Here is a 14,204-nt window from a genome sequence, read left to right as displayed (position 1 = left end):
TGATAGCTAAATTTTGTTTTATTGTAAAGTGCATACAACCAATCAATACACACAGATATGTGTGAAAATTGTACATTCTCAACTATAAAAATACAAAAACAACAACAACAACAAAAAAGAGATTTGTTTAGCATCTCTTATATATTAATACATACATTTCTGCAGTTGCATTCATTCATTCATTCTCAATGAATGAACATAGAGTGAGGAAGGAAATTGCTTTCAAGACTTTCTCACATCAGTAGTACATTAATTACCACAGAGAAGAGTTAAGCCTGAATAATTAAGGATTTTAATCCAAACAGTTGGCCAATTTCAAATTAACAGGAAGCATTATCTCATTTTCATATTAGAATAAATTTATATATATATATATATATATATGAATGGCAAGAATCATACCAGTCACAGGCATTACATTCCTGAAACACTACAATGTTCAAGTAAAATACTCCAAAAACAGGGATAAAGTCATCAACTTTTGCTGGCCTAGTTGGCTGAGAGGTTAGTGTATCCACTCTCCAGTCAAGAGGCTGTGAATTCAAATCCCACCTAGGGCACAGATGTTTGTGATTGTTTTTCACCTTCATACATTCATATGTATGAAGTATGTATACACTCTCTCAAGATAGAGTGAATCAACATGTGAGAAGTGGATCCAATGGAAGTAATAAAAAAAAAAATTAAATAAAAAAAAACTAGTGTTATGTCCTGCACCAAGCAGGACATAACACTAGGAAAAAGAAGAAGAGTCATAAATTTCTGCGAACTCCATTTTATTAATCATCACAAGATAGTTCTATTGTTGAGTTTCAAATGTGCAAGCCCTTGTGAATAGCTAAGTCTAACTACAGTACACGTTTTTTTAATGTAACATGATATTTACACATATAACACAGTATTGCACATGAATTAATCTATCAAATGACACACACACACACACACACACACACACACACACACACACACACACACACACACACACACACACACACACACACACACACACACACAGCTAACTAAGAGGATTCGGTTTTCTTGAAGAAGATAAATTTACTCTTCAGTTAATTTTTGAACCCACATGTTTAGAAACATACTAAGAAATGCTAAATTATTAACTAAAAAAAAAAAACATAAGAAAATTCAGATTATAAGCAGACCTTAACCAAGAAGTACAAGGGTAATCCCAAAGAATTCTTCCGCTATGTAGCAAGTAAAAGGAAGAATGACTTTGGAAGGATAACCTTAGTGAGTGCTGATGGTATTTAGGTGACCAATTCAGATGTAATAGTAGAGTTACTGAGTGATCACTTTTCAAAAGTCTATCACCCAAGTGAGGATATCTCTATACCTGGAGCAATAACTAATGTGAGAATTGAAGTTAAAAATCAGAGGTACTTAGTATAATGCAGAATTTAAATGCAAACAATGCTGTAGGTTTAGATGGAATATCAGCTCGGGTGTTGCATGAATGTGCAAAGGAATTGTCAACGTCTCTTACTTGGTTATTTAACTTGAGTTTGAACTCTGGTATGGTTCATAGGGAGTGGAAGGAAGGCAAAGTAGTTCCTTTGCATAAAGGTGGCTCTAAGACTATGGTAGTTAATTACAGCCCAATCACCATCTCGGGTGTGGTGGTACAGGAAAAGTTGGTTAAAGACAGAATTCAAGAATGGGTGGATCAGAATATGATACTCTATAGGAGCCAACATGGTTTTGTTAAAGGTCAATCTTGCCTAAGCAATTTATTAACTTTTTATAATAGAATGACATCTGAGTTGGACAAAGGAAATGGCAACACAGCGGCTGGATTTTACTAAGGCTTTTGACAGGAATACCATATGGAATACTGTTGAGCAAATTGGAGCAGATGGGGATAGATACAAAACTGTGATATGGATAAAAGAATGGCTTAGGGAGAGACACCAGAAGGTGGTGTTATGGAGGAGCAGAGTCCAGGATGAGACAGGTGACCAGTGGTGGTGGTGTGCCTCAGGGCACTGTGCTTGGCTGTTATTGTTTAATCATCACCATCATCAAATTCCTGCCATGTACCCTCAAGGGGTGTACAGGATATGATAGTACTACATGACAAAAATTACATCGTTACTAACTTCCCATCTACAATTTTCCCCAAATCAGTCTGTTACTTGTCAAGACTACAACATTATCAGATTATATTTCTATCGTCTAAGGCACTTTGTACTGCATCAATCCATCTATATCTTGGTCTTCCTCTGGGTCGTTTTGCTGCCAACCTGGCAGAGAACACTTGTTTTGCTAATCTTTCCTCGCCCATTCTGTTTAAGTGACCATACCACCTGAGATTAGCTCTGCTAATGCATTCCTGGATGCTGACAATGTCAAGTTCTTTCCTAATATCCTCTTTTTTAATATGATATTGCCATTGATGCCATCTGTTCATGCCTATAATCGATCCATAAGTTAAAACTGGTTTGAACACTGTCTAGTATACAGCTAATTTAGTGTTCCGACTAATTTCTCTCTTATTCCATATGAATTTATTCAATTGACTTCCCACCATACCAGCTTTGCTAATTCTGTTGTCCATTTCCATATTTAATTTACCATCCTCAGTAAAAATCGTGCCTAAGTAGCTGAAATGTTTTACTTGTTCCACAGGTTCTCCATTCACAACACAGTTGACATTTTCAATGATTCTGCCTATTTTCATTGTCTTTGTCTTTTTATTGCTGACCTTCATACCATATCTATTACAACAGCTATTCAATTTAGTCAGAGAATCTTGCAGACTTGTAGCGGATCTATTTAGAAGTATAACATCATCCGCATAAAGCAAAGAGCTGACATTAACATCTCCAATTTTGATATCATGTTTAATACCACTTTCCTTCATAATGTGATCCATATAGATAATGAATAACAGAGGGGATAATGTACATCCTTGTCTCACACCAGATTTAACATTAAACCATCTTCCTGCACTTCCTTCAATTCTAACTGCTGACTTCCAACTCAAATAAAGACTAAGTATTGCTTGATATAATGCCCCATTGACACCAAAAAACTGCAGCGTATTGAATAGATTCTCTCTTGGCACCTTGTCATATGCCTTTTCGAAATCGACAAAACTTAAATACAGATCTTTGTTATATTCCCATGCTTTCTCAACTATTTCTCGTAAAGTGAAGATCTGATCCTGACAGCCTCTATTTGGCCTGAATCCAGCTTGTTCTTCACCAAGCTCTTCTTCCACAATTCTTCTCAACCCTTTCTCAAGTATACTTGCATAGATCTTGCCTGGAATACTCAGTAGGGAAATACCTCTGTAATTCTCACATTCAGTTTTATTTCCCTTTTTATATATTGGTACTATGAGAGCTACTCCAATCATCGGGAATTCATCCCTCTGTCCAGGCTTTCTGAACTATGCAGTGCAGCCACTGTAAGACTCTTATACCACCATACTTCAGCATTTCTGGGCGAATATCATCTATCCTACTCCTGCTGCCTTTCCACATTTCAAGCCTTTGATGGCTTTTTCTACTTCAAGTATGGATATGTATTCCTGACTGCATGCCTGGTTAGTGTTTTTTACCACTGTGCTATCATCACTGCTTGTTTCATTTAGCAGTTTTTCAAAGTAATTACTCCATGGAATAAAGGATATCTTAAAGGATATCTTTTTCTCCTGTTTTCATGTCACCTTTATCATCCCTAACTCTTTTTACAGTACTCTTTCCTCCATTCCTAAGCTTCTTCAACAACCTCCAGAAAATTTTGCCACCTTCTTGATATTTATTTTCTATATTCTTGCCAAAGTCCTCCCATGACTTTTGTTTAGCTAGTTTTACACAGTGTTTAGCATTCTTGCATTTGTCTCTATATTCTCTAAGAGCACAAGCTGACTTATTTGACAGAAACTTTTGATATGCCTTCTTCTTTTCCTTCACTGCCTCTTTAACTTCCTGTGTCCACCAGGGAGTTCTGATTTTTTTTATCCTTGCAGACAACCTCACCACATCCCTCTCTGGCCGAATCAATCAATGTTTTCTTCAGAGTTTGCCACTGAATCTCCAAGGTTTGATTCCTGTTCTCAAACTCTTTCATTTTTTCTTCAATGATCTTTGTGTATTTTAGTCTACAGTTCACATCTGAGAGCTGCTCAACTTTTATTCGCTTTAAAACTTTCTTACATGTTATTCTTTTCAATGTGAAATTCAATTTTATCCTGCTCAAGACTAAATATTGCCCACTTCCAATTTCAAATTCTCTGTACACTCTGGTGTCCTGCAACAGGGAGAAAACATCACTATCAACAGTAACATAGTCAATGAGACTTTTCTTATTCCTTGCCTCTTCTCTCCATGTGAATTTGTGCACATTTTTATGTTGGAACATGGTGTTAGTAATAACCAGTCCATGTCCTGAGCAGAAATCCAACAGATATTTGCCATAATTATTAGCTTTGCTCTTTTCTCCAAATTTTCCCAAAATATTTTTGTATGTCTCACAATCATTTCATACTCTACTATTTAGATCCCCAACAAGGACCAACTTTTCCTTTTTCATTGTGTCAGTTGCTTTTTCTAAAGCCTCAAAAAATTTCTCCACTTCTACCTTAGTAGATCCTTCTGTGGGACCATAGGCAAAAATAAGTCTCATTGTCCAGTTCCCCATTCTCTTATTTGCCCACATCAAGAAGATTAGCCTCGTATTTTGTGTTGAATACTATGGCTACTCCTTCTTTTCCTTGATTGTCATTGCCTGAATGTAACATTTTGTATTTATTGCTCAGAAAGATCTCGCCAGTTTTGGTCTTTTTTGTTTCAGTCACCCCTATTATGTCGATCTGGTACTTATCTAATTCCTCAGCTAGCTCCATTTCTTTGCCATTCAGGCTTCTTACATTGATAGTACTGATCTTTAACTCTGGTGATGTTGAGTTGGGGTTTGTTTTCAGATTTGTTCCAGTAGCTGACTTTTCGTTGTTCACCCTGGTTCCCTGGCATAAACAACGGGGGCCTTGTTTAACCGGGCGACGCCGCATCCGGCATGAAATTTTGTCATGTTGTACCATCATTTTTTATTTATTTTGGTTTAACCAATAATACAATTTGGTCAGCTAAATCCCAAATTGCCAGCCCATCCTCGTTCGTTCAGTATCCAAGTAGATACCCAACAGGGTGTACCACGAGAAGGTGAGGATTGGACATTAGGTCAGAAGCCCTGGTCGGTTCTCCGCATTCCTTTAAAGGCTATGTGGAGGTCTCCTCTCAGTTATACAGCTTTGACCCTTAAGCACCTCTGTTATTGTTTAATTTGTACATAAATGATATAGGAAATGGCTTGAAGGGAGATATTCAGTTGTTTGCTGATGATGCAAAGTTGGGAGCACAAAAAAAAAATCAAGCTGATGTTGAGAGTTTGCAGATTGATTTAAATAAGCTGGCAAAATGGGCAAAAGGTAAGATGTCAGTTCAATGTGTGAAAAGTGTAAAATTATGCATTTTCGGATTAAAAGATTACCAGTTGTGTACTACATTGATGGAATGGTACTCCAAGAGATTGATGAGGCTAGGGACTTGGGGGGTGTTGGTGGATAGGGAGATGAAGTTCAAAGGACACTTTGCTAAGGTGTCCAAGATTGCACAGGATTACATGGTTATTGAAGAACACTAACATCCAGAAATAAAGAGGTTATTATTCCCCTTTATAAGGTGTCGATACTTCCACATTTGGATTACTGTGCTCAAGTCTGGTCAACTGGATTCCTTGGGGATGAGGAGGTTGCGGAGAGGGTTCAGAGGAGAGTGATGTAAACAATGCTCCCTACATTGATAGATTGAGAGCTTGTGGATTGCAGCAGAGGTTGGTTGATAGACAGAGAAGAAGGGATATGAAAGAAATATATAAATTACTAAAAGGTTTTTATAAGATTGATGCAGGGGAAATATTTCAGCTGTGTGATAGTGATGGAAGAACAAGAGGTCATCCTTGGAAGTTGAGGAAAAGTGTGGTTAACAAGAGTGTGAAAATGGGGTTTTTTGCCTGGAGGGTGGTGAATGAGTGAAATGCATTGCCTTACTCAATTGTGAGTTCTTCGTCTGTAAATGAATTCAAGAAGTGATGATAGATATTGTTTTGATAGTTTGGGTCTTCCACAATGAGTCTACTGACTCCATGGAGATACCCGTAATAATAATAATAATAATATTGTTATTATTGCACCCACCATGCAGTCGGCACTCAACATGGGAGATTCATTCAGCTGACATCATATTTATCATATCGATTCTTAAAATCCTTAACACTTCTTGCATCACATTCTGGTAATGCATTCCATTCAATGACAATTCCCCCTGTAAAAGATCTACCTCTCATACCCCTCTTCACCACACTTTTACATAACTTCCAGAGTTGACCTCTGCTTCTTCCCCTCTCACCTTCTGCACTTTTTATAATCCCCTCTGGATTAATCTGATAAAATCCTCTCACTATCTTAAATGTCTCTATCATATCACCTCTTTTTCTCCTATCCACCAAACTCTGCAATCCAAATCTCTTCAACCTCTCTCTCCACAGCCAGCATTCCAAAGTCCTGATATTGTTTTAGTCACTCGTTTCTGAATCCTCTCCAATGTTTCCACATCACAATGAAAACCAAGTGACCAAATCTGAGCACAAATTGTCCAAGTGTGGTCTGACCAGTGTTTTATACAGTGGAGCAACCACTTCCTTATCCCAACATGCTAGAGTACTTCTTATCATAACAGCACTATGATGCGCAGCCTTACAACACTTGCAATATGCCCTCTAAATGTCAATCTGTCAACCATCACTCTGAAATCTTGAATCTCATCCACTTCCTGCAGTACAGCACCATCAATATAGTACACAGCCTTACATTCCTCCAAACACCTTGAACTTATTTAATATTAAAACTACAACTCAACTCATTTGTTCAAGTCAAAAGTCTATTCAAATCTTCCTGAAGGGAATTAACATAAGAGTTTGGAAGAATGAGAGGCGAGGTGTGGTGTATAGAGATTCTATTATTCATTTTATACAAGACAATGTTTAGAGAAATATCTGCCTAGGAAAATGAAAAAAGGTTAGAATATCAATGAGATAGTGTTTCGCACAAATGATTCTTGAAGGGGAAATGTGAAATTGGGTAGTGAAAATTTGAGTTAGAGGAAGGACAGTGATCAGCTTGCCTTAGTATGATATTGGAAAGTTAAGATGAACTATGAATGACAACATGGACACAATGTGCAGGCAGAGAGAGGTTTTGTATTTATAAATATCTGGAGCACATCTGATGACAGAAGAGAGCTGTATGAAGTGATAGGTTAATCTAAACAGAAATTAATATAAACACTGCTATTTTCTAAGCGAGTGATTGTGGTGAGACAGGGAAACTAGAGTTGCTAAGGTGGAAGACAATAGAAAAGACCTTATAAGGGGACTGCAGCTTGGATAATAGAAGATTGTACTCATGTCAAAGGACAGAGAAATGAATGAGAAGAACAATAACTGGTGAGAGTAATAGATTATAGATGAATTTCATCTTCCAGAAAGACCACCATCCATGCTTACTGAAGGCCTAAAGTGACTTCAGAAAGTTTCATGGTGTTGTATCGTTATCTATGGAATCTATCATTCTATGTACCCATTATACCTTTCATATCAATTACCCTTACTTTGCAGTCATTCTATGTGTTTGCTCAGATTCTGGTCCTGTCTCCTTTTCGGGCATAAACGAATTTATATTTATAGTCAATTAGCTGGCAAGTTGCTAGCAATAGCTTTCAACAATACAATTCCCTTTTCTGTCTATCCCCTCTAATAATTGGGGATTACTAAGTTAATTCAACTTCAACCTAAGCTCTAACCATAACCCACATAATACATGTATATGGTCATAAATTCTTTCTAACAATTCGACAACTGGACATCAGGTTGAATCTTACTGCATTAATTACTTAGAGTTCTCTAATTAGTAATGTCCTGACATGAAACAATTTTCACATTAATTTTCTTCCTACAAACTAGTTCTGAGTTATTATATAACAAAGTTTTACATTACCCTCACTAAGTATAGAATAGGTCTGCTGGTCTGTACTGCCTTTGTTGTTCCTGAGAGCAGTATCCTACCTCGTGCCATGTGCAGCATTAGATTTCTGCTGGATAGGTCTTCCCTCATATGCACTATGGCTACTTCATTTCTGGAGATTATTCGGGGGACTTCTACAAGTTTACGAGCGCTTGCTAGGAAAGCGTCCACCGACTTGTGCTGGAATTCCGTCTGCTGTATTTCGAGTAGACTACTTCATTCTTCTCGCCGACATATATCTCTGCCTATCGCATGACCAGGAACCTCTCCTCAATCAGATGATCCAACAACCCAGAGTCCAAAAAAAAAAAGCCTTGTATGTCCTTGTGCAATCGCTTATATTTCCTTTGCACAGCGCCCCCTTTTCCTTTTTTTCTGGATCTCCTACATGGAGCTATGCCATTCTCGTTCTCATGTTGATCTCAGCACTGCTTACGCGCTTCGCCTTCTGTGTATCAAGCAGCCTTGGGCTTTACACCAACAAGTATTAGACCTTTGGACCTACTCTTACAAGTCGTCCAGTGGAATATTCTTATTTAAGCTAATTTTAACTGAATGATATAATACAAATGATTTCCTGTTCACTTAACAAAATTTTGAATAATATACCACTCTTTATAATTAATACATTCTCTTATGTGGTTTTAATTAAATGCAAGCCTTTCTTTTCATTAAATTTTTAGTTAATCTGTTGAGCCCTGAATGATTTGTTCATGTTCTGAATCAAAATCATTCGGGGTGCAACAATGGGATAGTTGCACTACTAATGCTAATATACTACAGGTTTACAACCTTTTGTGAGTGGGATTCATGTAAAAAAAAACAGGAATACCAATAATGCAGTTCTTCATCTCTATAAACTGTTAGGAGTATTGGAAATAAAAGGGGGTAAGGTAAGTTAGTAGTCATGACAGATTCAGCTTGTCCAAAGATTACTGGTGTTAGTAAAACATGGTCAAAATAAAAGATCATATCCTGACTGAAGTATAAAAACCGAAGGTTATAGCATATTCAAGAGGACAGGAGAAAAACCAAGTGAAGTGTGTGTGTGTGGGGGGGGTGCTACTTAAGAAAGCAGATGAAGCTGTGCTCAAAATGAAGCAGGAGGGAAATGATGCCAGCAGCTTTTGAGAATGTATGGTGTAAAGTGAAAATGGATAATACATAAGATTTAGTGAGATATTGATATAGGTGAGTACATGGAGAGGGTGATGAGCACGAGATGTTCAGGCAAATTAATTATTATGGGAGATTTTGAATATTTTCTTAACTAGCTCTCCCCTTGGCAATTCTGATCATAATCTTATTCAAGTTTCCTCTACAGTTAAACTCCTCACAGTCAATCTCAGCCTCTTAGTCTATGGCACTATAAATGTGCCAACTGGGATGACCTTCAGAATTTTTATGCATCTTTTCCATGGTCAGATTAATGCTTTCACTCATCTGATCCAAACATCTGCATTGAACTAATAACTTAAATAATCCTCACTGGAATGAGAGCCTTTATTCTTCACTCCACTGCAAACTCCTGACCTGTATCCAAGCACTAGTTCACAAAAAAGGACCTCTGCAGTGCATGATAAAAATGCAGCTCATATTCAATGGCTTAAATTGAAGACTCTAGCTTCTCATTCATATTATTTTCATATTACAGCTTGAAACAGGTGTAAAACAAGTTAGCAACAATTCGAAAGCAAACTTCTAAGAATAAAAATCACAATAAGAATGCCTCCAGCTCAACTGGCAGTTGAGTTTTCTGGTCCCTTGCTAAGGTTGTTGGGTATAACTTCTGCCCTTCCCAGTTGCCACCTTTCTTGCATCCTAAAGTGTCAAGTGGTCGAACTCAACATAACAAAAGGCTGCGGTAAGTGAATTGTGTTTGAGGAAGCTCTTTTTGTGAAGGAATAAAATTGCAAACTCAGATGTCTTGTAATGTATCAAAGACCATCTAGGTTCCCAAAGTGGGTGGTACAGCCCTCCAGTGGGCACTGAAGCCTTCTAGGGGGGCTATAGTGGGATCAGAAGCATTTGGGGGTGGTGGCTCTTTATAGAAGAAATTAATAATATATAATTAAAAATTATTTTCGTGATTTTGTGATTAGATAATCATTTAAAATTTAAATATTGCATTTTAATTTATCTTATGTCTGTCTTACACGATCAATTTTTTTTATCAATTTTCTATTTCAATTATTTAATCATTTGAAAATTTACCATGTCAGATAGAAATAGATGTCGATTTTCTATGTCAATTAGAAAATAGAGCATGTATATATGTGTGTATAATAGGGGGGCATTACGAAATTTATGTCTTGCAAAGTGGGCGGTGGCCCGAAAAAGTTTGGGAACCTATGATCTGGATGATTTCACGTGGGGAAGAATTATTGGAAAGGTCGAAGAAGGCCACAAAATTACTGATATTGTTCAGAGAGTTTGGAATCTCACGCAGTGTTGTTATATCCAGGCTCTGGACAACATTTCAAACCAATGGAATGTGTTCCAGATGTTTGCTAAGAGGTCGCCCTTGCTCTACCACAGATCATGAAGACAGACTTTTGGTTATAACAGCAAAACATAATCGATGAACCATGGCAGGTCTGCTTGCAAGTGGACTCTGTTCAAGCATAGGTACACGTATATCTCAATAAACTGTCACAAGGTGTCTGCAACAAGTAGGCTTCGACTCCCAAAAGCTTGTAGGTTGAGTCCCTTTATCCACAGCTCATCATAGATTACGTTTTCAGTGGTGCTATATCCATAAAAATTGGACAAGACATAAATGGGATAATGTACTCTTTACATATGAGAGTGGTTTAAGTCTTTCCTCTGATTCTAGACGATACTTGATCTGGTGTGAAAGTGGTACTGCTTATCATCGTGAGAACATTCTTGAAAGGGATAGATATGGGAAGCACTGGGGTTATGGTGTGGGGGAGGCATTATGCTTAATGGATGCACTGAGCTACAAGTGCTGGAAAAAGGGACCATGACTGGTGAAGGATATTGTAACATAGTTCGAAGTTATGTTTGATTGTTCTGTGGTGCTTTAGGCAAAGAAGTCATTTTTATGGATGACAACACCACACCACATTGTACACAAGCAGTAGGGATACCTCTGGAGACTGAGGATATTAATCGAATTGAGTGGCCAGCATGCTTTCCAGATCTCAGCCCCATAGAACATGTTTGGGAGATGTATTGCTGCTCAAAATTCTCCTCCAGAACATAAACAAGGCCTTATCCTTGCTCTGAAGGAGGAGTGGGCCAGTTTGTCACAAGAGCTCCTGAATCACTCGGTGCTAAGCATGGTACAACGTTGTGAGAGCTGCACTGCAGTTCAGGGTGGACATATTCCAAACGGAAATGTCTCTCTCTGCATAGTTTTCTGTAAGCCGTGTACATTAATTCCTTAGCTACCTTAGGCAATATGTAATACATTTTTAGTGTAATATAATATATTAGTATGCTGGCAATAAATTCATATCCACGTTTGGCTGTAGTGATGAAAATTTTTTCATATACAGGTAAAAATGTAGTTTGTCCTTAGCTTTTGTACACCAGTGTAGTAGTTATTCAATTTATTTAGGGAATCCAGATTTATACTGGATTTATTAGGAGTATAATACCTACAAAAAGTAAACAGCTGATATTAATATTTCCAATTTCCAATGAATAAGGGTGGAGATAATGTGCACCCTTGTTTCACACTTGATTCAATATCAACCATATTCCTTACCTCCTTGAATTCCAACTGCTAACTTACAACTCAACATAGACTACGTATTGCCTGTTATAAAGGTCACATTTACACTACATAACTGTAGCATTTTGAACAGTTTTACCTTTGGCACCTTGTCATATGTCTTTTACAGAATTTTAAAAACTTAAATACAGATCCTTGTTATGTTCCCATAATTTTTCAAGGACTGGTCTTAGATTTAAAACCTGATATTGACCTCTATTTAGCCTGAATCCAGCTTGTTCTTCTGTAGGCTTCTCTTCCATTTTTGTTAACTTTTTCTCATGTATACTTGCATAAATCTTACTAGGCAAATTCAATAGAGAAATTCCTTCTAATTCTCTCATTCAATTTTATTTCCCTTTTTATAAATCAGTACTATGATATATCGCTTTACTTTAATCTGGAATTCATGTGTTGAGGTTCAAGTGCTGTGAAGAATTCATGTTAGAGGTTTAATGGAATATTAATAGCACTGAGAAAGGATTAAAACTAATTTTAATACTTCCAATATTTCGTCTCCGTCACAGAGACATCTTCGGGGATTACAAAAACTTTTTTTAGCAACACACACACACAAATACAATACAAAGTGAAACTAAAGTCCTATCTAGGTGGTGCACCCTCTATGGGCATTTGCAGGTGACCTGGGATGTAAAGAGGGATCTCTGATAATTAAAGTTTCCCAAATTTTGGGAAGTTTAATGCAACCGTATTTGCTTAAATTAGGAATTCAATCCTCTGACCATGACCCTATATATAAGGATCTCACAATGTAAAATAACTTTTTTTTTATAAATAAAAAAAAAAGAAAGATACTTTACATCAGAGAAGATATGGAAGCAAGTAATAATTCACTTGTAACATGACACTTTTCATTTCGATTAAAAAATGAAGTGGACTGTTCTGAATGCAGAAGCAGTATGAACATTAGGAACAAAGAGTGGTTAGCCACCTTAACCTCAAGGAACAGCAACTTCCAAACCCTCCCCCCCATATTTCATGTTTCTCCATCCCTTCAGTCTGGAAATAAGACTGCAGGGATGATCAATCATGCTCTAGTCATGCTAGGAAGACAATTAGGATTTTTTTAACACATTATTCCATATTCAAAATAACATATCATTAATATAAAGATGGGTCACAAGAAGTGGTAAGATTTTCCAAAAATATAAAGTTAGTCTTCAAGAAATATCATAAAACATGAACTGCTGCAGAGCATGCTAAATATAATTTCTGTACATGCTGAACATTGTGCAGATGACCAATTATAAATACAGTTTCATGAATAATTTTTTTTGTTTATATTAAAAATGATTTAACCAGAAAACAATTTTGTATTCTATTTCATTCTTCATTTCAATTTTCCATTCTATTTCAATTTTTTATTCTATTTCAGGTGCGTGTGGTTAGCCGAGTGGCTATGCGCTTCACGACCATGTGCCTGGAAAAGGAGTGTCCTGGGTTCGATTCCCGTCGTTGCCGTGAGGAGCTTAGGATCTTTCTCAGATATAGTCAAGTAAGTTGGTCTTGGGCATGGACTGCAGGGTTTTCCTCCCCAGTTTATCTGGGATTTTTCATCCCATAAGCAGGCACACCGGCCTTGAGAACTCAACGCTTCTATAGACATAGGATACACCAGGAGATATAGGGCTAACCATCTTATCTTTGTGTATGTTTGCAGTTAAATGAACAGAAAACCCTGGACACCACAAGGTAAAAGAGGGAAAAAGGAAGCAGATTCTATTTCACAGCATGTTTAGACATCATGTAAAATATCATAAAAACATAAAAACTATTCAATTTACTCCCATGGGATCATAAAATATATTTGTAAAAGATACCTAATAATAATATATATTTTACCTATCTTGAGGAGTCATAGCAGTAAGGAACTGCTTAGCACGATCAGCATTATAACTACTACTTTCTAATGCCATGTTGACTAGAGTTCTAGATACTGCTGGAAACTGATCTTGAAGTTTGGCTAGCACTATCAAAGTAAATCATAAAAATGCAAATTGTTAATTCTGTTAAAGAGATCTAATTACATACACATAAAGTAATATTATAAAGATATCAAAGACATGTTTATAAAACATTTTAATGAAGTTACAATTTCCAAGAAATTGCCCAGATTAATGACAATGTTATTTTTTCTCTCCAAAAATAGCATTTACCTATTGCTTCATGATTCCTTTTGTAACTTGATACATTGAAAAAGCCTTTTTTTTTTTACTCCTTCCCATGAAAAGTTGTACACTTATAGCGAATTAATATTATGAGTGGGATGAGGGTTCATTTCTTAGTATTTTTTAAATTTATTTTTTACATTTTTTTTGCATAATCCAGAAACCTGGCTCT

General features: G+C 36.7%; 1 protein-coding gene across 1 annotated transcript in view; it reads right to left on the bottom strand.

The window, feature by feature from the left end:
- The window catches only part of LOC150103744 (uncharacterized), a 342,969-nt gene that overhangs the window by 47,972 nt on the left and 280,793 nt on the right, over window positions 1–14,204 (bottom strand). Inside the window, exon 8 of the mRNA XM_090396790.1 lies at window positions 13,707–13,833. Within this exon, the coding sequence (XP_090252916.1) occupies window positions 13,707–13,833 (127 nt within the window). The remainder of the gene's footprint in view (window positions 1–13,706; window positions 13,834–14,204) is intronic.

The sequence above is a fragment of the Typopeltis vanoorti genome, chromosome 8 (genome assembly GCF_054136105.1).
Source record: "Typopeltis vanoorti isolate ZY-2024b chromosome 8, IOZ_Tvanoo_1.0, whole genome shotgun sequence".
NCBI classification, from domain to species: domain Eukaryota; kingdom Metazoa; phylum Arthropoda; class Arachnida; order Uropygi; family Thelyphonidae; genus Typopeltis; species Typopeltis vanoorti.
Note: the sequence above shows the minus strand (reverse complement) of the source record. Positions and strands in the feature narration are given on the sequence as shown.